At 49.3% G+C, this 15,765-nt stretch overlaps 1 protein-coding gene across 1 annotated transcript in view; it reads right to left on the bottom strand.

Annotated features, from left to right (window-relative positions):
* Positions 1-15,765, bottom strand: part of CACNA2D3 (calcium voltage-gated channel auxiliary subunit alpha2delta 3) — an 817,122-nt gene that overhangs the window by 98,296 nt on the left and 703,061 nt on the right. Inside the window, exons 27-28 of the mRNA XM_006754680.2 lie at positions 1,339-1,400; positions 141-185 (exon numbers count right to left, since the gene is read on the bottom strand). Of these exons, the coding sequence (XP_006754743.1) occupies positions 141-185; positions 1,339-1,400 (107 nt within the window). The remainder of the gene's footprint in view (positions 1-140; positions 186-1,338; positions 1,401-15,765) is intronic.

Genomic DNA, 15,765 nt, shown 5'->3' with positions numbered 1-15,765 from the left:
TGATTGGGGGAAGAAAGAAAAAAGGGAACAAAGCAAGTATCCCTGGGTGTTTCAGAGACTGGCTCAGATCAATCCGTGTTTTAGTGGCATTTCCTCTGTGAGAAGGTACCCTCCATCACCTCCCCAGGAGGCCTTCTTACCTCGTCATCACAGCTGATGGAGCATTTGCCATCCAGAGAGGCGCACTGTGGGAGGGGAAAGCAAGGGGAAATGTGTTACTGTGACATCCCAGGTCTGCTATGGGCACTTCATTACTCAAAGACAAGCCATCAAAGTCCTTGCCTATTATTCAAATTCCAAATTCCATCTAAACAGAATTCTCCACAATGAATCTTACCTGCCCTCTCTTGCATCAATACCAACATACCAACTCCGCATCCTATCCTATATAATAAAGAGCTAATATGCTAATTAGACCGATGGTGGAACAACATTCTAGAATGACCAGTGGGCGGGGCCACAGGGCTGTGGGGGGCGGGGGGGCTGTGAAGACTGCAAGGCAGCCAGGGCCACGAGGGCCAAGCCCCTTGCACGAATTTTGTGCATCGGGCCTCTAGTAGTAATATAAAAGATAATTGGGGGAGGGGGCTGGTTCTTTTTCATTTTAATTTATGTTGTTATTTAACATTGATATCTTCTTAAGAATTCAAAAATCTTTGGATAACAAGAAATATAATTATGCAATTATTTATTTTAAATGAATGAATCACCAGTGACTTTTTAAAAAAAAATCCATCTGTGTTCTTAGTCTATAGTTTCCTAAAGTGTCTTCATTTAAGAAAGGATCTATTATCCAACATTTAGCATGGGGCCCACTTATGTGTTGCCATTTCTGCCAGATGACTGCACAAATACCCCTGAAGTTAGTACCCGGAGCCGAGGCCCAGGAGAGAACACCCCTACATTCTTCAAGATGGAGAAGCCCTCTGACCCAAGAGGGCAGATGGGTGCCTCCCCAAACCCAGGCATGCAAAGTCCTTCCAGAGTGCAATAAGGAGTTCACAGGTAGACATCCAGGTGTGACAAGATTTGAAGAGAGACACTGAAAATTCACAAAAGTCCCTGCTATGAAAAGAAAACATGTATCCTCTGGAGGGTCACTATCCTGACCTCATGATTAGAACTGTCCGTAGGATCAAAGTCCCTGCTTCCTAGCACGGGGCACCGTACATGCTGACAGCGTTTGCTCCGCAGTGAAACGAATGGTGATCTGAGCAGCTGGCAGTTCATTTTACACACATTCATCGGAAACCTGGAACCGTTCGGCTCCGGGGACCCGAGTGTGAGCACCTGTATAATAGCAGGGCCGCCGAGGCTTCCGTGCCCGCTGTAACTCACCTGTCTGCTGGCGGTCCAGAACTTCCTCTGGAAAAATTCGAGTTTCATCTGAATGCCGACAGCTGGGAGCAATTAGAAAGAAAACAGGGCATTAGAGATCCCTTTCCACAACTCTGCAACGTTATCACTGCAGGTTACTGTGAAGGCAAGGAGCCGATAAAGCACACCAGAGAAAACCAAGCACAGGCTAAGTTCACATGACGTGCACAGCAGTGACATGTCCTCTTTCAGGTGAGGGATTCCCACGGTGGCCTGCACTCACAGAACTCCTGATGCAGAGCAAACTGAGCACAGGGCAGGTGATTCTTTAGAGACAGGTGACTTGAGTGTTTCTAAAATTCATCATTTATGGTTACCTCTTCCCCAACACAAGCTAAATACAGAAATGGGGGTGGGGGGTGGGGGAGGAATGATATTCAGAAGATTGCTGTTTCTTTAAGAGTTCCCGTTTTAGAACTGGCATTTCTAAAATGTGTACTATCCATGTGTTAGTGAGATATGAAGCTTAAAAGCCCTTGTCATAAGGCTGGTCTCCGGAAGTAAGTCATCCATCACTTTCCTAGGTGACTTAGTTTAACTGCCCCCCCCCTAACCACCCCCTCTCACCCCCACCCCTCAGGATTCACATCTCAATGATCTCTCCAGGAACTCTGATGGAGTCACATATTCTGTTTGCCAGGCTTAGTGAGAGGAACAGAAAGGGAAGGAGTGATGTGAAAGTTTGGGAAGTGGAATTGGGTAGAACCTCAGAACTATGAAAGGAACAAGCTCGCACTATTTCTCTCCACAAGACCAAGTACCTACTGAACCATTTCACAAAGTGCTCAAGTCAGGGCAAAAGTCTCTTCGGGTGGTGAGAAAACTTCAGAGGAGTTTGGAAAGAAAGAATGAGACTACGCCGGGAAAACTGGACTCCCTGTGGGACACCACTTACTTCAGGGCAGTTTTGCAAACTTCAGTCCACTGTAAATCCCCCCCACACACACACATACACACACAATTTTTGCCATTTCTTAATACTACCAGTACTGTTATCTTCCCATGCTTTTTTCTTTTATTTAAATATGTAAAGTAACCTCAACCTAAGTAATAATATCTATCAAAAGAAATATGCAATTACCAAAAAAATAAAGAGTTCACTTGATACTCCTAAAACGTGTTAGACTCCCCACCTGGAGTCTGTGTTGGCTGCAGGAACTAGAAGATTCATGGAGGTCTTGGGCTGTTACCCTTATAACTAGCAAGTGCATTGCTATTTTCTAAAGACATCGTTGAAGGAAGCCCTGAGAGTCAAGGCTGGGAGAGACTCATCCTCTATCACTGCACCCAGAATCTCAGGGCTGTGAATGAGAGGTGAGCCCTAGGATCAGAGCCACGGAGCCACGCACGGCTGTAGCGTGCAGAATGGAAAGTCTCTGTGAGGAGCCATTTCAGACTCCGGCTCCATCCTGCTTTGCCCTAGGTGGCATCTGCCCTCTGGACCAGAAGCTCCCTGAGATCCTGCAGGGTCTCAGGCCTGCCTTGGGGCTGACCTTGACCCTGGGAGGCAGCCTCAGAAGTGCCCGCCTGCCAGTCTGGGAGGGCACCAAGGCAGGCCTGAGACCCTGCAGGTGGTTTAAGAAAAGCACCCCAGGTGATCCGAATGTCACCCAGCGTCCAGCACACCTCTCTACTACAGGCCTTGGTGAATTAGTTATCAATAACCTACGGTGATGTCAGATGGCACCAGCTTCTCTGCCCAGCCCTGGAGAAAATACCAGAGAATACCCGAGGGCAGCTGATTCTGGAGCCCAGGGCTGCTTAATGCTGTTTCAAGTAAGTCTTGCCTCCCAAAATGCCTGCCAGGCCATCCCTGTTGGGAGAGCCCTCCGAGGAAGCTGTGGGCCAGGGTGAAGGCTGGGCTTCTGCAGGCAGAGGGGAGGGCGGTCCTGTGCTCTCAGGAGGGGGTTGGAATGAGTATCTGGGGTTCAACCCAAAATTGGGAGGGCAGAAGCAACCTGGCTTCGGAGCAAATGGCCTCCACACTGCCCTGGCGTCCACTCACTGGTATCTAAGAAGAGGGAGGGACACGGGTCTGTCTCTCTGTCTGTCCTGGAGGTACCGCTCCCTGTAGCTGCCCTCCCGCACCCTCTCCAGTCAGCCCTCCCAGCCTGGCAAGCGGGCACTTCTGAGGCTGCCTCCCAGGGCCAAGGGCAGCACCATGGCAGACCTGAGACCCTGCAGGATGAGAGCAGAGGGTTCTCTGCAAGAGTCACCCCATGGTGCTCCCAGCTCCAGCAGCCCCACTGCCCCCGGCCCACCTTCATCTGAGTTCCTCCATCAGCAACCTCCCCTTGTGGGATGGAGCCCTGTTTTCACCTCCCTAATGAAGCCAGTGGCTCCCTCCTGGGTGTTTATCCATCTCATACTTGCAGCCTGCTATCATCTGCCCCTTTCAGTCTGTACCCGAGCTCTGAGGAGCGCTTTAATCTTTCCTCATGAGTCAGTCCCTCCGTCCCATTAATCATGCGGGCTGCTTCCTCTGATCTCACTCCAGCAGGCTGCATCCTCTCCCTGGTCCCGATGCCCTAAACTAGACACGGCTTCCCTCGCCCCTGAACTCCCTCGTCTGGGCCGTGCGGTGGATGCCAGTGGGCTCCCAGATGGTCCTGATGCAACGGGTCCTCTAGGCTCTGACCTGGCTCTGTTTTTGTTCCCTGATCCTCATAACCCCTCAGCCACGCTGGCCCCTGGCTTCCCACAGCCTGGCTGGGTTTGCACCTTCTCACCTACACATCACTACACTTCCCTATGGTTCGGAGACTCACCAGCCATTGGTGGGGCAACTTCACGACCATTTGTTCAGAGGCCTCTCCAAGCTGAACTCCAGGCTGGGAACTAGGGGCATGAGAGCACACGCTCCCTCAGTGTCTCACTGGGGAGCAGCCACATGGTAAAGGGGACATCAGAGGCCTACACAGAGCATGTGGAGCACAGAGGGGTAGGGGTTGGCCTTGACCTTGGGCAGTGGGTGAGAGGTTTATGTAAGGTAATGTACGGAGATCCAACCCATATGAAAAGTAAGAACAGAGAAAAGATGGTAATTCAAGTGCAGAAACAGCGCAGGCAAAAGGGTGAAACCTTTTAAAAAGACCCCGTGTCTTCTGAGGTTTTAAAGAATGGGAGGGGTTGGGGCCGTGGTTGTGCAGACTGAGGTCAAATGGCAAGAGGTCTAGAATGCCAGGCCAAGGCATCTGAAGGTGGCCCGGAGGCCAGGGGTCAGCTCCAGGGCCACCCCAGCCTCTTTCTGCAATCGGACTTCTAAGGGAACGCAGCCACTCTCACCGGGTTTCACTGTCTGCGACCAGGCAGAGACCGAATGGCCACAAAGCCTAACACCCTATTCGGTGGCCCTTTACAGAGAAGTGTGCTGCCTGCTGCGGTGGGGTCTGAGGAGCCACGCAGGTCCTTTAAGCAGAGAAGTGGCAGGGCCTCAGACTCTGTTTTAGAAAGTCCACGAGGGAAGCCTGGGAAGGATGCACTGAGACACGCCCCAAATGGCGAGGGACCAGCAGAATGCGATGAGTTTTCGGCAGCCACAGCCACTTGGGCATCTGGTTAATTATCTCAGCATGAAAACGATGTAAAGTAAAAATCGACAACATAAAAATACACACCAAAAAAGCCGGAACAGAAACACCCCCCTCCCAACAAACATCCTAGGCTCCATTCCAAAAAATATATATGAGCTTCAAGAAACAGAAATTTATCTTCCTTTCACTGTTTTCCTCCACAATTTTTTCTTGTCTCATTTTTTTTTTTATCGGACAAACAACCATTATGATTTCGGCAAGTCCCACTCTCTTCCTCCTCCCCACTCCAAATGGAACCTGAGGTATTTGTCATGCCCGTCTATTTTGTTCTTTCAACAACATTTCAAGCCATAACAGTACATTCTGATTCAAGTCAATCTTGCTAATTTAATAAAGAAAACAAAGACAGAAAATGCTTTAGTGAAACCCAAGTCCCAAAGAGAAAGCAGAAAATAAAAACACCATCCCTGGGTCTGAAATTTCTTAGACAGTCCAGCAAATCATCACCATATTTTCCCTGGAGTTGGTGGCGCTCCCCGCTCCCCTCCCCCCCACTTCCGTCTCATTGGGACCCTCTCAGGCTCCCTGCTGGGGACCCTCCTCAGGAAGGCCTGGCAGAGTCCCATTCCCAGCACAGCGCCTGGAGGTACCTCACTCACCTCCCAGGAGCAGAATAGACCCTGGAGATCTTTCCCAATGTGCCAATACATTTGGGTGATTCTCTTAGGACAGTGACCCCAAAACACAGCGATGGTCTTTGGAACCCAGCGAAACAGCAGGATCAATGTTAGGAGAATTGCCTTCCCCCAAACCCCATAGCCTTGCACGTGAAATACTCAGGCGTCTGGAGCACCACCATCTCGTTTGGTCATGCAGGTGCCTGTTCCTGGGATTCACCTCAATACTCTAAGATTTTCATCTCTGCAGCACAGACCACAGGCCTCCCATGAGGTCTCTAACTCCCAGACTTCATCTTTCTCCAACTTCCTAACCTCCTTCCCACCTACTTTGAATCTCCTTCTCCTTCCTCCCACATTTACCAGAAGCCCAATATGTGCTGGGTGGTGAGGACATGAGATGAAGACACAAGGGATGCAGCAGCCGGGGTGGGGGCTGGGAGGCAGTCAGATCACCGAGGAGAGGGTCGTGCTCCAGCTCTCAGAGCTGATGGGGAGGAGCACAAAGCATCAACCAAGCACCAAAGCAGAGAGACCATTCCTTTGCAGAGCGCACTGACCACTGCACTGGAATTTGGACAGACAGCTGGCCTCAATCACAGGCTCTGGTCCCGTGCGGCCCGACTGCTAGCCACTAGCTGCATGTGGCTACTTAAATGAACAGGAAACAACATGAATAATTTAGTCCCTGGGTTGCAGGAGTGACATTTTAAGTGCTCAGTAGCCACAGGGGCCAATGGCTACTGCACTGGACCACACAGATCTAGAACATTTGCACTGCAGCAGGGAGTTGTCCTGGACAGTGAGCCGTGATAACAAGAGGGATTAGAGAGAGGGCCTGGTGCTTTTCAAGGATAGAAGGTAATGTCTCCATGCTACCCACTCCCTGAAGGTGGGAAAAACGAGGATGACTTAGGTATGAGGATTTAGGTCAGATAGAACTGCCCATGTGAGAAGACCTGGATTTGCAAGGGGAAGTTAGTGATTAGCTTGAGAGAAACCCAAAGAAATCAATGCAATATGCCCAATGTGGCTACCACCCCCAAGATTTATTTATTTTGCTTTAGAAAATTTGAGAATACAAATTACATTTCCAGTGCTATTATATTCAAATGCATTCAAGATGAAATCATGCATGCATCTCATATCAGGTTAATAGACATGCATTCGAGTGTAATCCGAGACTCACCAAAGAACAATGTTACATGTAAAATTAGAAATAAAATAACTTTTTCATATTGCATTCATTTAGAAATAATTTTCTGTGGGCTTGGTCCCCAGTTGCAACATACCCCTAGGAGCACAAATCCGGTTTGTAATAGCGCTTACCATGCCTGGTACACAAGCTCACACAAACACCCCCACTTCTATTCGCCCAGCCCCCGAGCCATGCCAGGTATTCACATGCCCATGGGGCGCTCAGGCCGGAGACTGCCACCATCCACAGGTTATAGCCAGGAACCTGTTGCTACCAGGAGAACTGGTTTCGAACCCTTTTTCTCAGGCTCCTGTTCTGGGCTCTTGGATATGTCAATTCACCTGTCTGTCTGTCTGTCCAAAGAGAGTCACACTGGCTTTCCTTCTAAACAGAACTTTTGTGGGATGCAGATAAATGATACAGAATAAATGACGTGTATTAGGACACTCTAAAGCAGTGGTTCTCAACCTTCCTAATGCCTCAACGCTTTAATACAGTTCCTCATGTTGTGGTGACCCCCAATTTCATTGTTACAAATTAAACATAATTAAAGCATAGTGATTAATCACATAAACAATATGTAGTTATATATGTGTTTTCCGATGGTCTTAGGCGACACCTGCGAAAGGGTCTTTCGACCCCCAAAGGGGTCGCGACCCACAGGTTGAGAACCGCTGCTCTAAAGGCTTGATAGGGTTGTCAACATCCAAGTTATGATTTGTTCCTAGAACGTTTATCCGTTTTCTCTCGTATTTCACCACCAAGTCAACCTTTCATGCCAATGTATGGAGACCGAACAGTAATTCATCCATGATAAAGCCATACTGTCGGCTTCTGGCCATGTCCTTCGGGGGTAACATCAGTGGGTAAACACTCTACAAAATTATGATAATGAAGAAAGGGGAAAGGATGACATGAACACCGGCAAAATGAGGCAGAAAACGGAAGTCAGTTATCTTTTAGCCGAGAAAGCTCTGGGGACGGATGTTTTCCCCTCTCGGACCAGTGGCAAGTGTGACTGCCACCCACACCCGACCACTTACCCCACCTGAAACTGTGATCATTTACAAATACTCAGGGCAAGGCTAGACAGGTCAGCGTAGAGGACTAAGAGGGTTGTTGTCCCAGTGCAGGCACCATCAGCTCTGCGTGCTCAGCAGCCAGGCTACCTGGCCACACAGCTTCTCACCTGGCTGGCTAGTGCTCACAGCACGTGGGCAATTATTTCACTCCCTGCACAGGCAGAGAAACAGGGCCCAGAGCTGCCCTGAGCTGGTGGCCCATAAACAGGAAGGTTTTCTTCCAATAGAGTTCAATCCATGGGTAGGGATATGGTAGAGACAATAAAACTATAATAAGGTAATAAATAAGATACCTGCTAAGGATTCCTCATGTAATTCATCACTTAGGAGTGGAGCCAGTTTTCCTAAAACCCCAATTCTACAAGTAAATGCTGGCCATACATGGTCTCATGCAGAAAATGAGCTCCTACCGGCCACCTTTCTCAAGCAGGGGAGGGGCTATTTTCTAGGACGGGGCTAATGCCTCCCACCCTGTCCTTAGGCCCCCTTTTCCTTCCTTCGTGTCCCATGGCCAGGCCAGCTAGCGGTGATAGTAACAAGGCCTGGCATATTTAGATTCCAACTTGCCTTAATTAACGGTCAACTGCAATAGCTGTTAGCCAAGCCACATTTGTTTAAATGTTTCTTCTGTTTGTTTTCAAAACAGTTAATTGCGAGTAGAACTAACAATGCATCTGAATGTCACTCTTTTGGAATATTTCACGATGAGCTGGGGGTTTGGAAGAAGGCCACCGTTCTGGGGCCTTGAGGAAAAGAACTCTAACTGTCCTGACATCAAATGGGATGCCATCCCCGAAGTCTGCTCATGTCCAGGATAAATGACTTACCACATGAATAACCATTTAAAACTGTAATGTGAATTATGACATAGCTCATCTGTTAAATATTTTATGTGAAGATTTTAATGAATTGCATGATGGAATGTTGGACAAAAAAAAGACAACTGAAATCCTGGGACTAATTTGAGCAAAATTGAGAACAGAGCATCCTCGCGAAGATGAGGGGGAAGCAAAGGCAGCTGGGCCCATGTCCTCCTGGGTGTCAGACTGGCGAGGCTAGAGGCTTTCTTAAAAGATTATAGGGGAGGGAGAATGATCAGCGGCCACCTTTTGAAAAATATTTAGATCAAAGCAATATCCGTTTGTTATAATCTCGGTAAAGCCTGAAAATTAATCTCCAAGGTATGGTATTATTTCAAAAATTAGGGCTGGGGGGCAGTGAGAAACATTCTCACAGCAGCAGACTCACCTCATATGTTAGCCTCTGCCGGGTGAAGAAATACAATTACAAGAGGGGAGGAGGTATTTTAAATATAACCCCCTAACCGACTGCATAGTTCACTTCTGAAGTATTCCCTGTGGTATGGGGGTGGTAATCTTTCTTATACTTGCTTTTAAGTCACAAAGAGCCACATGATCTATGTCTGTGGTGAGTGGAGGGAGGGGAAACAGGGCTCATTATCACTTGATTGACAACGCGATAGCAGAAGATTTTCTTTGAAGATTCACAGCTTCAGAGGCCCATTTTAATCTGAAACTGTCCCCACCCTCTGTCTGGCTTGGGCTTGTGGGAATGTGTGGAGGAAGGCCTGGTCCCACTGCCTCCACGTTGCTTTCATAGTCACTTTGTGTTCACCCTACCAGAGCTCCCCGGAGCAGTCATCTTCGGTAAAGTATCATAAATGACAATTATGAATGCTTCCTCCGTTTGGGTTCTAACTATTTGACAGAATCAATGTTGAAAAGAATTAGCAGGGCCAAGGGATGGAATAATAATTTTCTTTTCACCCCTGAGGTAATCTGGAAGCATTTTCCAGGCTTCATCTGCAGAAACCTATATTCCCTCCGCTTTCCGAGGCCCGTGGAGCTGGCATCGAAACGTTTTTGTCAGATCATTTTATGCTCACAAAACTCTTCCAATAATATTATTTCAATAGAGTTTTCGGAGCCAATACGTTTTTAGAGTCAACTCCCTGGTCCTTTCAACCTTTCAGAATAAAACATGTAAGCCTCAGGCTTTATTGTATTTTAATCAGGGTTACACCAATCAATGTCCATTAAGAAAATTATAAGCTTCCAAATTATAGCTCCCCAGTTAACAATTTCTTATTAGGTCACCACCTAATAACAATTACCGAAGAGATTATAACCAAATCAAGGGTCAGGTTTCCAAACATTTCAAAACCCATAATGGAACGGTCACATGTATTTGCCAACCCCTCCGCGCTGCATGTGACAGTACCGGAGGCCAAGCAGCACTAACACACCCACGTGGGTGGCTCCCGGGGCTGGAGGCACGTGTCCAGCACCTCTGACTCTACAGCTCATTATGTCCCAGGACCCAGAGAAGGAAAGGGACGCATCCACGCACACTCAGCTCACCCGAGGGAGCCGGGCTCCCAGACACAGGTCCTCTAGTGGCGAATGAGAAGCTGCTCTGGGCTCCAGTGAAGGCAGCAGCTCAGCTCAGCTCAGCTGATGCTTTGAGGGAACGAGACCTGGATGTTGCGAGATATTCTGATGCCTCAGGAGAGGCTGAAAATGTTGACTTAATATATAGATGAGTTATTGAAAAATCCAAAGCAAGCAGAGGGTTGCCAGATAAAAATGTTCTAATTTGCTAAATTTGGCAACCCGACATGGAGGGCCACAGGGCACACCCCAGGCAATGACCTGGGGTGACCTCTGTTGCGCACTTAACCCTGAGAGCCTGGAGATAGCTCGGGTCTGCAGCTCCATGTCAGGACTGGTAACCGAGGCCACCTCCACCAATATGACTGTAGTATTTGTTCCAGAAAATTCTTGCCTAGAAAGATAAGTAAAGTAAAAATACTTCATGATTTACTTGAGCAACATCCCTCAAACAAATTTTTTGAACAACAGACTACTTAGGTCTGGGACAACCGATGGCTCAACTAGGAAAATTGGCCACTTAACCAAACAACTGCTGATCTATTAAGACATGAGAGCTCCACCATTCTTAAAGTAGCCAGATGTCAATCAGATTCCCACACAGGGAAGAGCAGCCCAGACCCCAGGACCCTTTCCGTATCTGTCTGACCTTCCCTTTCTGGGACACTCAGACCCTGACAAGGTAGCGTTCTCCCTCACAGCAGTAGGGAATAAACATGACTTTGCTAGGGCTACAGAATATTCTGATGACCTTCTTTTTGTGTGTGTGTGTCTTTTTAAAAAAATATATTTAAAAAATATTTTTATGGATTTCAGAGAGGAAAGGAGAGGGAGAGAGAGATAGAAACATCAAACAACCCAGGCATGTGGCCTTGACCGGAATTAAACTAGGGACCCTTCATTCTGCAGGTCTATGCTCTATCCACTGAGCAAAACTGGCTAGGGCTGATGACCTTCTTGTCATTAGTCAAACCTGCTTTATTTTTCTTCAAAGCATTTGTCGATATTTGGCATTAAATTATATTATGGATTATGCATCGTGTTTCATTCCCACCTGACTATAGGTAAGTTCCTTGATGTGAGAGTCTATTCTGTACCTGTATTCCCTGTACCTAGACAAGTGCCCAGCTCAGGCAGGTCCTTGTGAATACATGTGGAATGAATGACGGATGATTGGATGCTGGGCTGATGGGGATGCCAGCTATTCTCACACAGTTTTCTGTCTCCCGAGACCTATCTTTGCCATCCATGTGACATGGGCTCAGTCCTGTGCAAAATGGAGAGCCACAAAAAGGTTCTCAGCAAGGAATGGATGTGAGAAGTGAACAGATCTGCAGGGAAAGGTGGGGGGCTGCATGCTTCCCATGAGGGGTACTGGTTAGGAATTGGGGGTGTTCATACAATCAGACTTTCACTGAACAAAGGGAGCGGGGATGGCATGGTGAGGTGTGGTCTTACTTCTCATGCCCCCTAAGTGAAGCCTGGACCCCGATTTTGCCATCAGCACACCAGCCCCATCTACACCTTGCCAGCTACTGCCCATCCCCCAACCTCAGGGCTCTATCATTTTAGCTTGGTCAATTTTAACATTTCAATGAAACAGGTTTGTCTACTTCTACTCACTAGACACATCTCAGAATTACATAAGATGTATTTCATGATGAAAATTGTTTTAAAAATAGGGTCATGGGAATTATATCACATAATAACAATGGTAGTATCGATAATTACATTCGTTAATACCATTTATTAACCCCCCTACTATGTGCCAGGCATCTGCTGGAAGGTTTAGATACTTTATAGCCAACCCTTACAACCCTGTGTGCAAGGTGCGCAGTACTCCCAGCCACACTGTATATAAGAAGACCAAGGATGAGAGAAGTGAGTGACAGGCCTAAACTCTCCCTACTGGGAAGTGATCTTCACCTTTTCCTCACAGAGTGAAGTCAAGCAGGTTTCCACAGCCGTGAGTTCTAGCAAGCTCTCTGGGTTTTCTGTCAGACAAAATGCAGACCGGAGGCTCCAGGTTAAGTCATACCTTGTTCTCTATTAAAGGATCCAGAATATTTGCACCACTTATAAGAATATTCAAATTGCTGCTGTCTTTTCCTGATTCTGGTGACTGATCGGTTTAGGTGATTGGACCCTCCACCTTAAGGTGACTCTGAGGACACATTGCCTTTCCTACAGGTGGAGTTAGGGACCGATTCAATAAAGAGGCAGGACCCGGAGGATCAGTAAGAACTCTTGAGGAGCTAGGGACCAGGTGAACAGGGAGGGTGAGGAGAGCATTTTAGGCCACATGCAAAACCCCAAGCTGGGAATGAACTTGGCGAGTGCGAGGCCTCCATCGCACGGCTGATAACAGGGAAGCAGCTGCACCTGCTTTATAGACCATGGCCAGGACCTGACAAGGAGGTGCAAACAGAAACTGCTCCCTCTTTGGGGGAGAGCTCATCAAAAGCAGAACTGCCCTTTTGATGGCGAGCCAACAAGAACACAAGTCCCAACCTCCATCCAGCATCCCATTTCAGATGAGCTAGAAAGGACAGCAGCAGCAGGCGAGGGGCTACCACGTGCTGCGTGCACTCGGCAGCAAGGCAGGCTGCTAGGCCCAGCCCAGCATGCCCCGGGCCTGGTCCCCGCTGGCCACCTAGAGACCCGTCTCTAAGTCAAACACCTTGGGGGCAGGTGTCCAGCTGGAGCAGACCTGGCCCAGGCAGATCCTCCTGGAGCAGCTGCGCACAAGGCGATTGTCAGTGTGGAGGGAGCAGGGAGTGGGGGGCATTATCCCCCCCCCCCCCCCCTCCAACCTCTTGGAATTTCAGGAGCTTAGAATATTTGGGAATCAGCTTTGGAGTGAAGGATAGCAGTTTTGTCCCATAAATTAATCAGGCAGATGTCAAGGACGGGAAAGCCATCTTCTGTCATTAAGTGATTGCTCCCAATCAGGCGCTTGGCAACACCGGACTTCTCATCTGGGCTCCTGAACAGGCTTTCAAACAGGCTGCACTGGTCAGGTTCCCGTGTGTGTTGAGGCGGGCTGTCGGGGCGGGCGGGAGCTTCCTTGGCTAATTTGGCAGGGAAGTCCAAATCCTTCTCTCAAGGCCCACCCCCCAGGAGTCCCCTCTGTGGACAGAGGCCTCTGTGGTGAGCCAGGCTGCCTGGCCTCAATGCCCCTCAACTCAGACCCTCATCCTTTCCACAAATTCTCCTGGCTGCCCAGCAGGCTTTCAAACAAAACTGAATGAATGAATGAATGAATGAATGAGCAAATGCACTGCACTCCAGACACTAGGCAGTTAATCAGCTGCCTCTCGCTTTCTGAGGGATAACAATTTGAAACACAATTGTTACCAACATTCCTGCCAGGCTTTCCTGGCACCCCCTGGCTCCTCTCCATTCCCTCAGCTAAAGCATTCCATGCTTAGGGCCTCAGGGAAGGGAGGCCACAGGAACTCGGAGAACAAAGGAGCCAATGCTGGATTTTGGAGTCTCAAAAGCTGAGGCCCCTGGGAATCTCAGGACTGGAGGGACAACGGGGGAACTGCCTGGGTCAGTTTGTACCCTCTTCACCCCACCTCCAGCCCCCAGAGACTGCACAGGAGAGAAGGCCTGGCTGGGAAAACAGGGGGCCCAGGGAAGCTGAGGTGATGGGGGCTGTCGGAGAGACCCCCGTGCCCATCTTCCTGCTCCTACCCGGGGCCTAAACCCCAGATCAGGGTGGTGGGAGTGGGAGGGGACTCCCAGAGCAGAGGGGAGTAGCCCCCAATACACCGCTCTCGCCAGCAGGCCTGGGAAGCTGCAGGGCCCTGGAGCTTGGCCCCTAATCGCCCTGCCAGTGCTGGGAACAGACAGCCCTGTGGAGGCACAGAGAGACCCAGTGAAGCTCCCTGCAGGCTTGTCGCAGTGAGGCCCAGGGATTGGACAAGAGACCGTGGAGTGATGACAGAGACCCAGGAGGGCTGCTGACTCAGGAACTGTCGCATCATTGGACTAAATGCCTCCTCCCACCCTTGGGCCTCAGGTGGGCCCTGGGGGAGAAGAGAGACACTAGGTTCAGGGAACGCTTCCTCACGCCAGGACCATGGAGGCTCGTGAGAGAAATTCATTGTAGTTCAAATAAAGCTTCATTGATTGCCCACTGGACATGTGTGGACTGAGGTTTGTAGCCCTTTCTCATTTGTGACCCACCTAACGAAGGTGGGCAACCTCTCGAGTCCAATCCAACGCCTGCCCTAGGCCTCTCTACATCCACTCAGGGCCAGTCCCAGCACAGAACCTGGGCACTGGCCTCCTCAACCCGTGATGCAAACAGCCTTGGGAGCCCTCTCAGAACACCCTGCGGCTGCCTGGGTGTCCCAGCAGCTTTCTCCACAGGCCAGGGGGAACTGTGAACTCACCAGCTTTAGATTAACTCCGCCCCTGCTCGGGGAATCGGGCCTTCAGCGTTCATCAAAGGCTTCAAATGGAAAAGATGGCGGGGTCCTCTGAGACCCCCACTGTAATGACCAGCCTCTCCACTCTACCCATGTCATGAGCCATCTGCCCGCCTGTGAGGGGCCTCCATGGTGCCCGTGACCTTGGCCCATCCTGTCTGGACCAGGGGTGGGGAATTTCAGGAGTCCCACCTCTACAGGGGAGGGCTCAGCAATATTATGAGGCCCCACTATATTAGCAGTTTCTCAGTCACCATCTGTGTCTGTTTCCTTATACTTACGTCCCGATTGAAAAAAATGTCCAGTGAACTTGGGTCTGAGTCCTGCCTGTCTCAATGCAGGCCGTGTGCCTCCCAGTCAGTGTCCTTGTCTGCACAACAGGGCAGGAGTCACATACACCGTAGAGGGCCATGGTGCCACTTAAATGAGCTCATGCATGTCCTGAGCCTAGCGTAGTGGCAGGCATGTAGTGAACAGTCCAGAAATGTCACAGGTGCACACACACACACACACACACGCACACACACACACACACGCACACACACCGCAACAGCAACGTATATTACAGACCTGCTCTGAGTAAACTAGATACCCTGTAGCTGAGTCTCCGCCCACTTTTTCCAAGACGGAGGCACTGTCACTGCCCATCTGTCTGCTAGGACGCCGAGGTCCCTCCTGCAGAGGCCCTGGCTTCAAACCGCCGTGGAAGGCTTCATCTTTTTTTTCTTCTTTTTTTTTCCGCTTAAAGTTAAGCAAGCTAAACCTGGTATAATCCCAATTGCCCAGAACATTCCCAACTCTGCGGGGAGTTTATAAACTGGATCATCTGGCAAAATCCTCCCAGGTGGAGAGTGTCACCGTCCCCTCTGTCTTACAGCCGAGGACACGGAGGTTTCTGAGAGGCCAAGCTGGGAGACTCGGGACAGAAATTTCCGATTTGGAAGCCGGGAGGGACTCTGCGGGAACCAGACCTTTCTGACTTCAAAGTACAAGCTAAAAAACAAATGCCTAGAATGAATGGGCAAGGGGAGTCACCTGAAAATTACTA

Source organism: Myotis davidii, unplaced genomic scaffold, assembly GCF_000327345.1.
Source record: "Myotis davidii unplaced genomic scaffold, ASM32734v1 scaffold111, whole genome shotgun sequence".
Lineage (NCBI taxonomy): Eukaryota > Metazoa > Chordata > Mammalia > Chiroptera > Vespertilionidae > Myotis > Myotis davidii.
Note: the sequence above shows the minus strand (reverse complement) of the source record. Positions and strands in the feature narration are given on the sequence as shown.